Source organism: Pseudophryne corroboree, chromosome 5 (assembly GCF_028390025.1).
Source record: "Pseudophryne corroboree isolate aPseCor3 chromosome 5, aPseCor3.hap2, whole genome shotgun sequence".
NCBI lineage: Eukaryota > Metazoa > Chordata > Amphibia > Anura > Myobatrachidae > Pseudophryne > Pseudophryne corroboree.
The window spans coordinates 617,429,987-617,449,198 of NC_086448.1; the positions used below are offsets into that span (position 1 = coordinate 617,429,987).

Consider the following 19,212-nt stretch of genomic DNA (forward strand, 5'->3'; position numbering starts at 1 on the left):
ATCAACATTTACAAATATATAAGGGGACAATACACAGATCTAGCGCAGGACCTGTTTTTGGTTAGATCAACACAGAGAACTCGTGGACACTCGCTCAGGTTAGAGGAGAGGAGATTCCACACAATACGGCGTAAATACTTTTTTACGGTAAGGACGATACGTGTTTGGAATTCCCTGCCTGAGGGAGTTGTAATGGCCAACTCAGTCAACACCTTTAAGAATGGGTTAGATAAATTCCTAATGGATAAGGATATCCAGGGTTACGGGGCATAGTCACGCACTATGGTTATTATAAAAAAGAGGGGTTAATCGGATCGGCAGTCAGCAACTTCAGTCAAAATTTTCTACAAAATAATCGTGCATAGGAGACCACAAATAGGTTGAATCCGATGCACAATTGTCTTTTTTCAACCTTAGATACTATGTTACTATAATAGTGATGATGTCACAATGGTGTTGATGTCACAATGGTGATGAGGTCATACTGGTGATGAGGTCACACTGGTGATATTTTCACAATGGTGATGATTTCACAATGGTGATGATGTCACAATGGTGATGATGTCACAATGGTGATGATGTCACAATGGAGATGATGTCACTGTTCATGTCATAATGGTGATGATGTCACTTGTGATGACGTCACAATGGTGATGATGTCACAATTGTGTTGCTGTCACAATGGTGATGATGTCATAATGATGATTATGTCACAATGGTGATTATGTCACTATTCATGTCATAATGGTGATGATGTCACTTGTGATGATGTCACAATGGTGATGATGTCATAATGGTGATGATATCACAATAGTGATGTCATAATGGTGATGATGTCATAATGGTGGTGATGTCACAATTATGATGATGTCATAGTGGTGACACACAATGATGATGTCACAATGGTGATGATGACACTGATGATGTCATACTGGTGATGATGTCACAATGGTGATGATTTTGCAATGGCGATGATGTCATAATGGCGATAATGTCATAATGGTAATTATGTCACAATGGTGATGATTTTGCAATGGCGATGATGTCATAATGGCGATGATTTCATAATGGTAATGATGTCACAATGGTGATGATGTCACTAATGATGTCATAACTGTGATGATGTCATAATGGTGATGATGTCACGATGGTGATGAAGTCATATTGTTGACATGAAGTGCAAAATTATGACATCACAATCAATGCAATGCAACATGCAATACAAAATAATGACATCACAGTAAATGCATGTTGCAAACAATGGTGATGATGTCATAATGGTGACTATGTCACTGCTGATGTCACAATGGTTATAATGTCACAATGGTTATGATGTCACAGTGGTGATGATGTCACAGTGGTGATGATGTCATAATGGTGATTATGTAAAAATGGTGATGATGTCACAATGGTGATGATGTCACAATGGTGTTGATGTCATAATGGTGATGATGTCATATTGTTGACATGCAATTAATATGACATCACAATCAATGCAACATGCAATGCAAAATAATGACATCACAATCAATGCAATGAAATTGGTGATGATATCACAATGGTGATGATGTCACTGATCATGTCATAATGGTGATTATGTCACTGATGATGTTATAATGGTGATGATGTCATAATTGTGTTGATGTTACAATGGTGATGATGTCATAATGGTAATGATGTCACTGATGATGTCATACTGGTGATGATGTCATAATGGTGATGAAGTCATATTGTTGACATGCAATGCAAAATTATGACATCACAATAAATGCATGTTGCAGCCAATGGTGATCATGTCATAATAGTTATGATGTCACTGCTGATGTCATAATGGTGATTATGTCACAATGGTTATAATGTCACAAGTGCGATGATGTCTTAATTGTGATGATGTCACAATGGTGATTATGTCACAGTGGTGATGATGTCACAATGGTGTTGATGTTATAATGGTGATGATGTCATATTGTTGACATGCAATTCATATGACATCACAATCAATGCAATGCAACATGCAGTGCAAAAAAATTGCATCACAATCAATGCAATGAAATATTGGTGATGATATCACAATGGTGATGATGTCACTGATCATGTTATAATGGTGATGATGTCACAATGGTGATGATGTCAGAATGGTTTGAAAAGATAACAGAGTGGGCGCTAAGGGGCTTATTCAGAGTTGTTCGGAAACTAAAAAAGCAACAATTTGGCAAAACCATGTTGCACTGCAGGTGGTACAGATTTAACGTGCAGAGAGATTAAGATTTGGGCGGGTTATATTGCTTCTCTGCATGGTAAATACTGGCTGCTTTATATTTTTCACTGTAATTTAGATTTCAGTTTGAACACACTACACCAAAATCTAAGTCTCTGTGCACATGTTACATCTGCCCCACCTGCAGTGCACATGGTTTTGTCCATTAGTGTGCTTTTTTAGTTAGCCACCAACTCAGAGTAACCCCCTAAATGCTGTTTATGCATGTATAAGGCAGAGTTCATTATTTAAATAGGCTAGATATCGTCTGTGTTGTGAGCCGCAGCACTCTAATGCAACTTTCCTCATAGTTTTCTGTGGGGAAGGCGTTATGTGACTATTTAATAAGCTTGTCTCCATTAGCCACGCCATCTGAAGATAGTGTTTGCCCACCTTCCTTTGGAAGTGAATTTGAATTGGACACATCTGTGAAATTGTAATTATCTCCCATTTTTGAATTGACAGCATATGCATATGAATCCCAAAACGTGGCGTGCGCGTGCACCGCACGATGTCTGCAAAGTCGCAGGTCGTATCTTGTGTGAATGGAGACTCACAAGCATGTATTTCTGGGAGGCAAGTTTGTAGAGCTGCTATTTCTGATGGGAGTGTCATGGATTTGTTCTGGGCATGTAGAAATAGGTGTGTTGTGAGAATAGGATGGTTATAACAAAGGGAACAAAGAAAGACTGTGTTTTATCATAAAGTGAGGTTAGAAGGCCCTGCACTCACAAGTTAAAAATATGTGCAAGTTTGATTTATAACGTTATATACCACATATTGCATGTTGGTCCCAGTAGCTTGCAATGTGCCTAGTGTGGCTGTATGATACATTCACATAGCAATATTGGTGTAGCCAGGACCGTAGGTAAGAGTTATCAAATTAGCCTGTTAATGTTTTGGCTGGTAAAACCGGGCTTATATTGCAATTTTACCCCGATGGAAAATGTAGGTTCAGATAACACATAGGATCCGGGATAAGTTCTGGGACCCGGTGTGTTATCTCGGCTTTGAAAAGCTGGTTATCATGGATTATGTTTCGCATGCCTGTGGCAACGGGGGATCAGGACACCGACATCAGGGGTAATAGGACTTATTTACAGCTGTAAATTACTGCTTCTAATAGCATATCCCCCAAAATGTAAGTTTCTGTGAACTGTGCAGATGGCTGGAAAAGTAGGTTTTCAGGGAGTGTTTGAAGCTTTAAGGATAGGGGAATATTTTGGTGTATGGTGGAGCAGGTAATGAGCATATTATAAGAGCCACATCTCATGGATTAGGCAAAAGAGTAGTTTGCAAATTCCTAAGTTTAAACTTTATTAGTAATAACACAATGTACTTAGGTTTGATAGAATAGAATACTATAATATGACTGGGTGTGGTCTATTCCTACCTATATGTCATGGTGTCAGAAAGTAATAATGATTTCTCTAACGTCCTAGTGGATGCTGGGGACTCCGTAAGGACCATGGGGAATAGACGGGCTCCGCAGGAGACAGGGCACTTTAAGAAAGAATTTGGATACTGGTGTGCTCTGGCTCCTCCCTCTATGTCCCTCCTCCAGACCTCAGTTTGAATCTGTGCCCGGACGAGCTGAGTGCTACTTAGTGAGCTCTCCTGAGCTTGCTATAAGAAAGTATTTTGTTAGGTTTTTTTATTTTCAGAGAGATCTGCTGGCAACAGACTCTCTGCAGCGTGGGACTGAGGGGAGAGAAGCAGCCCTACTCACTGAAGATAGGTCCTGCTTCTTAGGCTACTGGACACAATTAGCTCCAGAGGGATCGTACACAGGATCTCACCCTTTGTCGTCCGATCCCGGAGCCGCGCCGCCATCCCCCTCGCAGAGCCGGAAGACAGAAGCCGGTGAAAGAAGCAAGAAGACTTCGAAATCGGCGGCAGAAGACTCCAGTATTCACTGAGGAAGCGCACAGCACTGCAGCTGTGCGCCATTGCTCCCACATTAAACCCACATACTCCGGTCACTGTAGGGTGCAGGGCGCAGGGGGGGCGCCCTGGGCAGCAATTAGAGACCTCTTTGGCAAAAGTTTGCATAATGGCCCTCATTCCGAGTTGATCGGTCGCAATGCGAATGTAGCAGAGTTACACACGCTAAGCCGCCGCCTACTGGGAGTGTATCTTAGCTTCTTAAAAGTGCGACCGAAGTAATCGCAATATTGCGATCACAAACCTCGTAGCAGTTTTGGAGTAGCTTCAGACTTACTCTGCCTGTGCGATCAGTTCAGTGCTTGTCGTTCCTGGTTGACGTCACAAACACACCCAGCGTTCGCCCAACCACTCCCCCGTTTCTCCGGCCACTCCTGCGTTTTTTCCGGAAACGGTAGCGTTTTCAGCCACACGCCCCTAAAACGCCATGTTTCCGCCCAGTAACACCCATTTCCTGTCAATCACATTACGATCGCCGGAGCGATGAAAAAGCCGTGAGTAAAATTACTTTCTTCATAGCAAAGTTACTTGGCGCAGTCGCAGTGCGAACATTGCGCATGCGTACTAAGCGGATTTTCATTGCGATGCGATGAAAAATACCGAGCGAACAACTCGGAATGAGGGCCCATATACAGTTGGGCACTGTATATATGTATGAGCCCCCGCCAAAATTGTACATGAAAGCGGGACAGAAGCCCGCCGTCGAGGGGGCGGGGCTTCTTCCTCAGCACTCACCAGCGCCATGTTTTTTCTCCACAGCACCGCTGAGAGGAAGCTCCCCAGTCTCTCCCCTGCAGTTACACGGTAGAAGAGGGTAAAAAGAGAGGGGGGGCACATAATTAGGCGCAAAAATCAATATAAACAGCAGCTACTGGGTTAACATTAAGTTACTGTGTTATTCCTGGGTTAATAGCGCTGGGGTGTATGCTGGCATACTCTCTCTCTGTCTCTCCAAAGGGCCTTATGGGGGAATTGTCTTCAGATGAGCATTCCCTGAGTGTGTGGTGTGTCGGTACGTGTGTGTTGACATGTCTGAGGTAAAAGGCTCCCCTAAGGAGGAGATAGAGCAAATATGTGTGTGTGAGGGTGTCTCCGTCGACAACGCCGACACTTGTTTGGATATGTGTAATTAAGTGCTAAGGTGAATTTATTGCACAAAAAATTAGAGAACAGACAGGAAATCTACCCATGTCTGTCCCTATGTCGCAGAGACCTTCAGAGTCTCTCAATGCTCACTATCCAAAATAATAAACACTGATATCGACACGGAGGTTGACTCCAGTGTCGACTACGATAATGCAAAGTTACAGCCAAAATGGCAGAAAAGTATTCAATATATGATTATTGTAATAAAAGATGATTTGCATATCACTGATGACTCATCTGTCCCTGACACAAGGGTACACATGTTTAAGGGGAAGAAAGCTGAGGTAAATTTCCCTCCTCTCATGATGAAAAAGAGCGGGAATCTCCAGACAAGAGACTGCAGTTTCCCACAAAATAATTCTCAGGCAGTATCCTTTCCCCACTAGGGCCAGGATAGGATGGGAATCTTCCCCTAGGGTGTCACGTTTGCCCAAAAGGTAGCCCTGACGTAACAGCTATTCTCAGGGATCCTGCAGATAGCGTGCACATTCTGGTACACTACTCAGACCGGCGATTGTGTCGGCATGGGTTTATAGCGCTGTGGCAGCGTGGACAGGTACCTTATCAGCAGAGATTGAGACCCTAGTATGTAGATATATATATATATATGTGTATATATATAGAGAGATATGTATATATTAAAGATGCTGTCTTAAGAGATATATATTTATATATAAAACATGCCCAAAGAGACATGAGTATACTGGGTCCTAAAGTCAAAGCTATGTCGATTTCTGCTTGACGTGTCCTGTAGAATATGCAATGGACAGATAATGCCGACTTAAGAGGCATATGGAAGGAAGGCTGAGGATTGTGTGGAGAAGGGTTCTCGGACCTGGTCTCCACAGCTATAGCTGGTAATTCTGATATTTTGCCTTATATTCCTGCACAGCCTAGGAAAGCATGACATTATCAAATGCAGCCTTTCGAACAAAGAAACAAGAAAGTCCGAGGTGCGTCCTTTCTTGCCAGAGGCGGGGACAGAGGAAGAAGCTGCAGAACACAGCTAGTTCCCAGGAACAGAAGTCCTCCCCGGCCTCTACAAAAATCCACTGCATGTCGCTGGAGCTCCACAGGCGGAGCTAGGCCCGGTGGGGGCACGCCTTCGTAAGTTCAGCCACAAGTGGGTTCACTCCCTGTTAGATCCCTGGGCAATAGATATTGTGTCTCAGGGATACAAGCTGGACTTTGAGAAGATGCCCCCTCACCGACGGCCCTGCCGGCTTCCCCCCACGAGAGGGAAACAGTGTTAACTGCAATTCACAAATTGTATCTTCAACAGGTGGTGGTCAAGGTTCCCCTCCTTCAACAAGGAGGGGGTTATTATTCGACCATGTGGTAGTCCCGAAACCGGACGGTTCGGTCAGACCCATATTAAATTTAAAATCCCTGAACATATACCTGAAAAGGTTCAAGTTCAAGATGGAATCGCTAAGAGCGGTCATTGCAAGCCTGAAAGGGGGAGATTTTATGGTGACTCGGGACATAAAGGATGCATACCTTCATGTCCCCATTTATCCACCGCATCAGGCATACCTCAGAATTGCGGTACGGGATTGTCATTACCAATTTCAGACGTTGCCGTTTGGTCTCTCCACGGCCCCGAGAATGTTCACCAAGGTAATGGCGGAAATGGTGGTGCTCCTGCGGAAGCAAGGTGTCACTATTATCACGTACTTGGACGATCTCCTCATAAAAGCGAGATCAAGAGAGCAGTGGCTGAACAGCGCATCACTTTCTCTGGAAGTGTAACGGCAACACGGCTGGATTCTATATATTCCAAAGTCGCAGTTGGTTCCTACAGCTCATCTGCCTCTCCTAGGCATGATCCTAGACACAGACCAGAAAAGGGTTTATCTCCCGATAGAGAGAGCTCAGGAGCTCGTGACACTGGTCAGGAATCTATTAAAACCAAAACAGGTGTCAGTGCATCACTGCACTCGAGTCCTGGGAAGGATGGTGGCATCATACGAGGCCATTCCCTTCAGCAGGTTCCATGCGAGGACTTTCCAATGGGACTAACTGGACAAGTGGTCCGGATCACATCTTCAGATGCATCGGTTAATCACCCTATCCCCCAGGGCCAGGGTGTCTCTCCTGTGGTGGCTGCAGAGTGCTCACCTTCTCGAAGGTCGCAGATTCGGCATTCAGGACTGGGTCCTGGTGACCACGGATGCAAGCCTCCGAGGGTGGGGGGCAGTCACATAGGGAAGAAATTTCCAAGGGCTGTGGTCAAGTCAGGAGACTTGCCTTCACATCAACATCCTGGAACTAAGGGCCATATACAACGCCCTACGTCAAGCGGAGTCCCTGCTTCGCGACCAACCGGTTCTGATTCAGTCAGACAATATCACCGCAGTGGCTCATGTAAACCGCCAAGGCGGCACAAGGAGCAGGGTGGCGATGGTAGAAGCCACCAGAATTCTTCGCTGGGCGGAGAATCACGTAAGCGCACTGTTAGCAGTGTTCATTCCGGGAGTGGACAACTGGGAAGCAGACTTCCTCAGCAGGCACGACCTCCACCCGGGAGAGTGGGGACTTCATCAAGAAGTCTTCACGCAGATTGCAAGGCGGTGGGAACTACCACAGGTGGACATGATGGCATCCCGCCTCAACAAAAAGCTACAGAGATATTGCGCCAGGTCAAGAGACCCTCAGGCGATAGCTGTAGACGCACTAGTGACACCGTGGGTGTTCCAGTCGATTTATGTATTTCTTCCTCTTCCTCTCATACCAAAGGTGCTGAGAATCATAAGAAAAAGAAGAGTGAGAACAATACTCATTGTTCCGGATTGGCCAAGAAGGACTTGGTATCCGGATCTGCAAGAAATGCTCACAGAGGACCCATGGCCTCTGCCTCTAAGACAGGACTTGTTGCAACAGGGGCCCTGTCTGTTCCAAGACTTACCGCGGCTGCGTTTGACGGCATGGTGGTTGAACGCCGAATCCTAGCAGAAAAAGGCATTCCGGATATGGTTATTCCTACGCTGATAAAGGCTAGGAAGGACGTGACGGCTAAACATTATCACCGTATATGGCGAAAATATGTTGCTTGGTGTGAGGCCAGGAATGCCCCTACGGAGGAATTCCAGCTGGGCCGTTTCCTTCACTTCCTACAGTCGGGAGTGACTTTGGGCCTGAAATTGGGTTCCATTAAGGTCCAGATTTCGGCTCTATCCATTTTCTTTCAAAAAAGATCTGGCTTCTCTTCCTGAAGTCCAGACGTTTGTAAAGGGAGTGCTGCATATTCAGCCCCCTTTTGTGCCTCCAGTGGAACCTTGGGATCTTAACGTGGTGTTGAGTTTCCTGAAGTAACACTGGTTTGAGCCACTCAAAACCGTGGAGTTAAAATTTCTCACGTGGAAGGTGGTCATGCTGTTAGCCTTGGCTTCAGCTAGGCGTGTGTCAGAATTAGCGGCTTTGTCACATAAAAGCCCCTATCTGGTTTTCCATATGGACAGGGCAGAATTGCGGACCCGTCCACAATTTCTGCCAAAAGTGGTGTCATCCTTTCATATGAACCAACCTATTGTGGTGCCTGTGGCTACTCGTGACTTGGAGGATTCCGAGTTACTAGATGTGGTCAGGGCTTTGAAGGTTTATGTAGCCAGAACGGCTAGGGTCAGGAAAACAGAATCTTTGTTTATCCTGTATGCTTCCAACAAGCTTGGGGCGCCTGCTTCAAAGCAAACTATTGCTCGCTGGATCTGTAACACGATTCAGCAGGCTCATTCTGCGGCTTGGTTGCCGCTGCCTAGATCAGTTAAGGCCCATTCCACAAGGAAGGTGGGCTCTTCTTGGGAGGCTGCCCGAGGGGTCTCGGCATTACAGCTTTGCCGAGCGGCTACTTGGTCAGGTTCAAACACCTTTGCAAAGTTCTACAAGTTTGATACCCTGGCTGAGGAGGACCTTGTGTTTGCTCATTCGGTGCTGCAGAGTCATCCGCACTCTCCCTCCCGTTTGGAAGCTTTGGTATAATCCCCATGGTCCTTACGGAGTTCCCAGCATCCACTAGGACGTTAGAGAAAATAAGATTTTACTTACAGGTAAATCTATTTCTCGTAGTCCGTAGTGGATTCTGGGCGCCCGTCCCAAGTGCGGACTTCTTCTGCAATACTTGTATATAGTTATTGCTTAAATAAGGGTTATGTTGGTTGCATCAGGGTTGATCTGATGCTCCGTTGTTGTTCATACTGTTAACTTGGTAAGTTTATCACGAGTTATACGGTGTGATTGGTGTGACTGGTATGAGTCTTGCCCTGGATTCCAAAATCCTTTCCTTGTACTGTCAGCTCTTCCGGGCAGTGTTTCTCTAACTGAGGTCTGGAGGAGGGACATAGAGGGAGGAGCCAGAGCACACCAGTATCCAAATTCTTTCTTAAAGTGCCCTGTCTCCTGCGGAGCCCGTCTATTCCCCATGGTCCTTACGGAGTCCCCAGCATCCACTACGGACTACGAGAAATAGATTTACCGGTAAGTAAAATCTTATTTTACTAGTCATTTAAATATAAAAATCAAGTAAACCACTCTAACATTTGGCCTGATTCAGAGCCGCATGTAATGCCGATGTTCACGGAGTTGAGAGATTTTTTGCTTCTGCGCATGCACGAAATCCATAAAAACTCCTACAGCACGTGTTACACAGTGTACGCACAAAGGCGCTGATGCAGTTGTGACACACAGGGCTGCCAAGAGAAATCCTGCCCCCCCCTGCCCCCCCTGGAAGGGGTGTGACCACAGCATGCAAGGAGGGGTATGGCCACACCTCTTTGGGGGCGTGTCTAGCACAAGAGAAGCACCCACTCACAGGAGCATAGCAGGCCTCCCAGCCAGGGCAGTAGAGAGCCTGGCTGGGCCTAGGTACTTTTCATAGGGCATGGCCTAATCAAAGGAGGCGTGGTCCTGGGCCCCTCCTTCAGACCTGGGCCCAGGTAATTTGTACTGTCTCCCCCCTCTCTCTGCACGACTGGTGACACACAGTATCATTGGTGTCTTGGAAAAGTGCTGGCCATTTCTGGGTTTTGACTAGGAAGTGTTTTCATACTCAGATGCCCATTCCTTTAATTTAGAGCCATACTCAGATGGAAAATCTGCACCTGCCATCGGTATGGTGCAAGTTTTGATGGTGCAACTGATGGTGGCATCTACGGACACTGAAAGTGAGCGTCTTCGTCCTCGCACATTGATACGCACAAAAGTACACCAAGGAAGGGCTTTGCAGCTTTATTTGCATAAAAAAACACAGGAGGGCGGCCACCAATAGGCGCGGTCACGTTTAGGTCCACCTCTAAATCAGGCCTATTATCTATTAGAAGGTCCATTTATGCAGTAAGTGACTGTCTGTGGCTCTGTGTATTTACAGGGTAGAATATATATATATATATATATTTATATATATATCCTCCAGGTATTCGGCACTCACCACTCCAAAATACAACAGGCTGGGTGCCTTCCTAAATGTAATATGGGAAGAGCAGGGGATCGGCGGCACTCACACAAATAATCAGAAACGAGTATTGGCAACAACCTATAAAGGTCGTTGCCGATACTCGTTTTGCTGTGAGTGCCGCCTATCCCCTGCTCTTCCTATATACGTATATACACTGTATGTGTGTATGTGTATGTATATATATATATATATATATATATATATTATATATATATAATATGGGCTATCCCGACGGTCATAATACCGATGCCGGAATCCCGACACGCGGGACACAGACGGCGAGCACAGCATGTCCCATTGTGGCCTCGCTGCACCTGCCACGCTTCGGGCCCGGTGGCGAGCTTCTCTTGCCACACTAGTTTATTCCTCTTCGGGGGGTGACTGCCGGGATCCTGACCATCGGGAAAATAACTGCTTCCCATATATATATATACATACTGTATATATACATACTGTGTGTATATATGTATATATACATACTGTGTGTATATATGTATATATACATACTGTATATATACATAGGTTGAGTATCCCATATCCAAATATTCTGAAATACGGACTTTTTTGAATGAGAGTGAGGCAATGAAACCTTTGTTTTTTGATGGCTCAATGTACACAAACTTTGTTTAACACACAAAGTTATTAAAAAATAAGAATTTACTTACCGATAATTCTATTTCTCTTAGTCCGTAGTGGATGCTGTGGACTCCGTCAGGACCATGGGGAATAGCGGCTCCGCAGGAGACAGGGCACAAAACTAAAAGCTTTAGGATCAGGTGGTGTACACTGGCTCCTCCCCCTATGACCCTCCTCCAAGCCTCAGTTAGGATACTGTGCCCGGACGAGCGTACACAATAAGGAAGGATTTTGAATCCCGGGTAAGACTCATACCAGCCACACCAATCACACTGTACAACCTGTGATCTGAACCCAGTTAACAGCATGATAACAGCGGAGCCTCTGAAAAGATGGCTCACAACAATAATAACCCGATTTTTGTAACAATAACTATGTACAAGTATTGCAGACAATCCGCACTTGGGATGGGCGCCCAGCATCCACTACGGACTACGAGAAATAGAATTATCGGTAAGTAAATTCTTATTTTCTCTGACGTCCTAAGTGGATGCTGGGGACTCCGTCAGGACCATGGGGATTATACCAAAGCTCCCAAACGGGCGGGAGAGTGCGGATGACTCTGCAGCACCAATGAGAGAACTCCAGGTCCTCCTCAGCCAGGGTATCAAATTTGTAGAATTTTACAACCGTATTTGCTCCTGACCAAGTAGTTGCTCGGCAAAGTTGTAAAGCCGAGACCCCTCGGCCAGCCGCCCAAGATGAGCCCACCTTCCTTGTGGAATGGGCATTTACATATTTTGGCTGTGGCAGGCCTGTCACAGAATGTGCAAGCTGAATTGTACTACACATCCAACTAGCAATCGTCTGCTTAGAAGCAAGAGCACCCAGTTTGTTGGGTGCATACAGGATAACAGCAAGTCAGTTTTCCTGACTCCAGCCGTCCTGGAAACCTATATTTTCAGGGCCCTGACAACATCTAGCAACTTGGAGTCCTCCAAGTCCCTAGTAGCCGCAGGTACCACAATAAGCTGGTTCAGGTGAAACGCTGACACCACCTTAGGGAGAAACTGGGGACGAGTCCGCAGCTCTGCCCTGTCCGAATGGACAATCAGATATGGGATTTTGTGAGACAAAGCCACCAATTCTGACACTCACCTGGCCAAGGCCAGGGCCAACAGCATGGTCACTTTCCATGTGAGATATTTCAAATCCACAGATTTGAGCGGTTTAAACCAATGTGATTTGAGGAATCCCAGAACTACGTTGAGATCCCACAGTGCCACTGGAGGCACAAAAGGGGGTTGTATATGCAGTACTCCCTTGACAAACTTCTGGACTTCAGGAACTGAAGCCAATTCTTTTTGGAAGAAAATCGACAGGGCCGAAATTTGAACCTTAATGGACCCCAATTTGAGGCCCATAGACACTCCTGTTTGTAAGAAATGCAGGAATCGACCGAGTTGAAATTCCTCCGTGGGGGCCTTCCTGGCCTCACACCATGCAACATATCTTCGCCACATTTGGTGATAATGTTGTGCGGTCACCTCCTTCCTGGCTTTGACCAGGGTAGGAATGACCTCTTCCGGAATGCCTTTTTCCCTTAGGATCCGGCGTTCCACCGCCATGCCGTCAAACGCAGCCGCGGTAAGTCTTGGAAACAGACATGGTACTTGCTGAAGCAAGTCCCTTCTTAGCGGCAGAGGCCATGAGTCCTCTGTGAGCATTTCTTGAAGTTCCGGGTACCAAGTCCTTCTTGGCCAATCCGGAGCCACGAGTATAGTTCTTACTCCTCTACGTCTTATAATTCTCAGTACCTTGGGTATGAGAAGCAGAGGAGGGAACACATACACCGACTGGTACACCGACGGTGTTACCAGAACGTCCACCGCTATTGCCTGAGGGTCTCTTGACCTGGCGCAATACCTGTCCAGTTTTTTGTTCAGGCGGGACGCCATCATGTCCACCTTTGGTCTTTCCCAACGGTTCACAATCATGTGGAAGACTTCCCGATGAAGTCCCCACTTTCCCGGGTGGAGGTCGTGCCTGCTGAGGAAGTTTGCTTCCCAGTTGTCCACTCCCGGAATGAACACTGCTGACAGTGCTATCACATGATTTTCCGCCCAGCGAAGAATCCTTGCAGTTTCTGCCATTGCCCTCCTGCTTCTTGTGCCGCCCTGTCTGTTTACGTGGGCGACTGCCGTGATGTTGTCCCACTGGATCAATACCGGCTGACCTTGAAGCAGAGGTCTTGCTAAGCTTAGAGCATTGTAAATTGTCCTTAGCTCCAGTATATTTATGTGGAGAGAAGTCTCCAGACTTGATCACACTCCCTGGAAATTTTTTCCCTGTGTGACTGCTCCCCAGCCTCTCAGGCTGGCATCCGTGGTTACCAGGACCCAGTCCTGAATGCCGAATCTGCGGCCCTTTAGTAGATGAGCACTCTGCAGCCACCGCAGAAGAAACACCCTTGTCCTTGGAGACAGGGTTATCCGCTGATGCATCTGAAGATGCGATCCGGACCATTTTTCCAGCAGATCCCACTGAAAAGTTCTTGCGTGAAATCTGCCGAATGGAATCGCTTCGTAAGAAGCCACCATTTTTCCCAGGACCCTTGTGCAATGATGCACTGACACTTTTCCTGGTTTTAGGAGGTTCCTGACTAGCTCGGATAACTCCCTGGCTTTCTTCTCCGGGAGAAACACCCTTTTCTGGACTGTGTCCAGAATCATCCCTAGGAACAGTAGACGTGTCGTCGGAAACAGCTGCGATTTTGGAATATTTAGAATCCACCCGTGCTGTCGTAGAAATACTTGAGATAGTGCTACTCCGACCTCCAACTGTTCTCTGGACCTTGCCCTTATCAGGCGATCGTCCATTTTCTTTGAAGAAGAATCATCATTTCGGCCATTACCTTGGTAAAGACCCGGGGTGCCGTGGACAATCCAAACGGCAGCGTCTGAAACTGATAGTGACAGTTCTGTACCACGAACCTGAGGTACCCTTGGTGAGAAGGGCAAATTGGGACATGGAGGTAAGCATCCCTGATGTCCAGGGACACCATATAGTCCCCTTCTTCCTGGTTCGCTATCACTGCTCTGAGTGACTCCATCTTGATTTGAACCTTTGTATGTAAGTATTCAAATATTTCAGATTTAGAATAGGTCTCACCGAGCCATCTGGCTTCAGTACCACAATATAGTGTGGAATAATACCCCTTTCCTTGTTGTAGGAGGGGTACTTTGATTATCACCTGCTGGGAATACAGCTTGTGAATTGTTTCCAATACTGCCTCCCTGTCGGAGGGAGACGTTGGTAAAGCAAACTTCAGGAACCTGCGAGGGGGAGACGTCTCGAATTTCCAATTTGTACCCCTGGGATACTACTTGTAGGATCCAGGGGTCCACTTGCGAGTGAGCCCACTGCGTGCTGAAACTCTTGAGACGACCCCCCACCGCACCTGTTTGTACGGCCCCAGCGTCATGCTGAGGACTTGGCAGAAGCGGTGGAGGGCTTCTGTTCCTGGGAATGGGCTGCCTGCTGCAGTCTTCTTCCCTTTCCTCTATCCCTGGGCAGATATGACTGGCCTTTTGCCCTCTATAGTCAATAAAATACTGTCCCTGTCAAGTGTATCAATATTTTCAGTCAGGGAATCCGACCAAGCCACCCCAGCACTGCCCATCCAGGCTGAGGTGATCGCTGGTCGCAGTATAACACCAGTATGTGTGTATATACTGTTTAGGATATTTTCCAGCCTCCTATCAGTTGGCTCTTTGAGGGCGGCCGTATCTGGAGACGGTAACGCCACTTGTTTTGATAAGCGTGTGAGCGCCTTATCCACCCTAAGGGATGTTTCCCAACGCGCCATAACTTCTGGCGGGAAAGGGTATACCGCCAATAATTTTCTATCGGGGGAAACCCACGCATCATCACACACTTCATTTAATTTATCTGATTCAGGAAAAACTACAGGTAGTTTTTTCACACCCCACATAATACCCTTTTTTGTGGTACTTGTAGTATCAGAAATATGTAACACCTCCTTCATTGCCCTTAACATGTACCGTGTGGCCCTAAAGGAAAATACGTTTGTTTCTTCACCGTCGACACTGGAGTCAGTGTCCCTGTCTGTGTCTGTGTCGACCGACTGAGGTAAATGGGCGTTTTAAAGCCCCTGACGGTGTTTGAGACGCCTGGACAGGTACTAATTTGTTTGCCGGCCGTCTCATGTCGTCAACCGACCTTGCAGCGTGTTGACATTATCACGTAATTCCCTAAATACGCCATCCATTCCGGTGTCGACTCCCTAGAGAGTGACATCACCATTACAGGCAATTGCTCCGCCTCCTCACCAACATCGTCCTCATACATGTCAACACACACGTACCGACACCCAGCACACACACAGGGAATGCTCTGATAGAGGACAGGACCCCACTAGCCCTTTGGGGAGACAGAGGGAGAGTTTGCCAGCACACACCAAAACGCTATAATTATACAGGGACAACCTTTATATAAGTGTTTTCCCCTTATAGCATCTTAATATATAATCATATCGCCAAATAAGTGCCCCCCCTCTCTGTTTTAACCCTGTTTCTGTAGTGCAGTGCAGGGGAGAGCCTGGGAGCCTTCCCACCAGCAGTTCTGTGAGGGAAAATGGCGCTGTGTGCTGAGGAGAATAGGCCCCGCCCCCTTTTCGGCGGGCTTCTTCTCCCGTTTTTCTGACAACCTGGCAGGGGTTAAATACATCCATATAGCCCCAGAGGCTATATGTGATGTATTTTTAGCCAGTATAGGTATTTTCATTGCTGCCCAGGGCGCCCCCCCCAGCGCCCTGCACCCTCAGTGACCGTTGGTGTGAAGTGTGCTGAGAGCAATGGCGCACAGCTGCAGTGCTGTGCGCTACCTCATGAAGACTGAGAAGTCTTCAGCCGCCGATTTCTGGACCTCTTCTCTCTTCAGCATCTGCAAGGGGGTCGGCGGCGCGGCTCCGGTGACCCATCCAGGCTGTACCTGTGATCGTCCCTCTGGAGCTAGTGTCCAGTAGCCTAAGAAGCCAATCCATCCTGCACGCAGGTGAGTTCACTTCTTCTCCCCTAAGTCCCTCGTTGCAGTGAGCCTGTTGCCAGCAGGACTCACTGAAAATAAAAAACCTAATAAAACTTTTACTCTAAGCAGCTCTTTAGGAGAGCCACCTAGATTGCACCCTTCTCGGCCGGGCACAAAAACCTAACTGAGGCTTGGAGGAGGGTCATAGGGGGAGGAGCCAGTGCACACCACCTGATCCTAAAGCTTTTACTTTTGTGCCCTGTCTCCTGCGGAGCCGCTATTCCCCATGGTCCTGACGGAGTCCCCAGCATCCACTTAGGACGTCAGAGAAATATTGTATTAAATGACCTTCAGACTGTGTGTATAAGGTGTATATGAAACATAAATGAATTGTGTGAATGTACACACACTTTGTTTAATGCACAAAGTTATAAAAAATATTGTCTAAAACAACCTTCAGGCTGTGAGTATAAGGTGTATATGAAACATAAATGCATTCTGTGCTTATATTTAGGTCCCATCACCATGATATCTCATTATGGTATGCAATTATTCCAAAATACGGAAAAATCCGATATCCGAAATACCTCTGGTCCCAAGCATTTTGGATAAGGGATACTCAACCTGTATATATATATATATATATATATACATATATTTAGTTTTATATATATATACATATATACATATATTTAGTTTTATATATATGTATATATATATATATATATATATATATATATATACAGTATTTAAAGTCTTGGAAGATTCACATGTTCATGTGCTATTTTTTCCCAGACGTCCACACAGGCTCAGTTATAATCACACTGCTGCTCCCTGTCATATTATCTTTTTATTTTTAGCTGAAATCTGCTTGGATGTCTTACACACAGTGTATCCTTCCCAGCAGCATTCTCACCCATCACTTTTATTTTCACTCAGATCTAGGTTTTACTGCTTTTCTGTACCACATATTGACCTTGCATCTTCCGGCGTATTCCTGCTGCAGTCCTTATGAAAGTAGTTTTGCAGCATGCCGAGTCACAAATGAGCTAATACTTGCTAAAATGCAGACAGTCTGTATTATTGTTCTTATACAGTATAACAGCCACTGAAATGAGCACATCACTTGTTAGCTACAAACGCTCTGGCTAATATTCTAATAGAATAAAAAAAGCACAATCATTTAATGTGTCTTTGTTTCTTTCAGATGGTTTTTGGCAGTTTTCTTTTAATGTAAAATTCTATCCGCCTGATCCTTCTCAACTTTCAGAAGATATAACCAGGTATTTAAAGACCTTGAGCTTTTATACATGTTCGCTGTCTTCGGGATGTCCATTGCATTGTATCAGCAATATGGAATTCCATTAGGTCAGTGGTTCTCAACCTCGGTCCTCAAGTACCCCCAACAGTTCATGTTTTCCAGGTCTCTTCAGAGGATTGCAAGTGAAATAATTTGCTCCACCTGCGGGTTTTTTATAATGTGTCAGTGAGTAATGAATACACCTGTTCAACTGCTAGGTGACCTGGAAAACATGAACTGTTGGGGGTACTTGAGGACCGAGGTTGAGAACCACTGCGTTAGGTAATGCGAGCTTCCAAGTTCCAGGAGTATAGATGTGTGTACTCACAATTAAATTTGGCCTGAGTTTTAGTTCCACTCAGGGTAGAAGTGACGATTAAGCTAGTGATGAGCGAGGTTCGGTTTTACTCGGTTTTACTCGGTTTTACTCGGTTCTCAAAACGGCATCTTATTGGCTATCCAAAACACGTGACATCCGTGAGCCAATAAGATGCCGTTTTGAGAACCGAGTAAAACCGAGTAAAACCGAGTAAAACCGAATCCGCTCATCACTACGATTAACTCAATCACTCGCAGTTCTCCTGGCTGGCATTAGCTTGTGCTTAGCAAGTATCCACTTTCAAAACAGTCAGAGTGGTGAAAGCTTTAGTTAAAGTAAATATCTGAATAGCTGATATGAATTTGAGCACATTTGTGATACTTACACCATGTGACTGCTTACATCATGTGACTATATTTGACTAATAGTTTCAGCAAATATATGCAGGTCTAGAGAAACACATTTGGGCACATTTATAAACCAGTAATTCCAATCTCAGGTTTTTTTGTTATTATTTGTGTCCGTATAGTATTATTATCATCAACATTATTGTTTGTGTCCACTCGGTTAAAATAATCGAATTCAAACTTATGTCAATTTACAAATTGCTTACTTTGGCTTTGCTTAAAGCATTAACTTTACAGCATCCAAACAATGAAGACACTCAGCCGTAATTTTGCCATTTTCTGTAAATCATTCCAGAGATGTAACTTGTCTGACATATGTATGTTGCATTTCATTGGTCTTCCTTTGAACATATTTTTATTTGTTCTATACGTATAGATAGAATGCAAGTGTTGTATTATGTTTATTTACAGTTTACATTAAGCAAAGTAAGCAAATGTATTCATTTTTCATTTAATTTATCTGTGTTTGGCTTTGAAAACTAAATATTTTATAGCACAGGTTTAAGTGAACAAGCTTCACAGTGTTTATAATATACAGTACATTAAAGCTTGTTTTATAAAAGACTGCAAACAGAAAGCAATTGGATATTATATATAGATTTTATTAATCAAATTACACAAGAAAGCTAAAAGTTGTTCTAGCTGATCGGTTGTTATGGCGGCACATCTTTCTTCTTTGCCCTATAATATTAAATATATCCTATTATGGTAGATACAACAATTAAGGCTGTTGTCCAGATTTTTAGTGTACATGGGTCGTTCAAT

The 19,212-nt window shown here is 45.2% G+C and overlaps 1 protein-coding gene across 14 annotated transcripts in view; it reads left to right on the forward strand.

The window, feature by feature from the left end:
• Positions 1-19,212, forward strand: part of EPB41L3 (erythrocyte membrane protein band 4.1 like 3) — a 346,176-nt gene that overhangs the window by 196,278 nt on the left and 130,686 nt on the right. For all 14 annotated transcript variants that reach the window (XM_063923517.1, XM_063923521.1, XM_063923520.1 and 11 more), the window contains exon 6: positions 17,629-17,704. In XM_063923517.1, the coding sequence (XP_063779587.1) occupies positions 17,629-17,704 (76 nt within the window). The remainder of the gene's footprint in view (positions 1-17,628; positions 17,705-19,212) is intronic.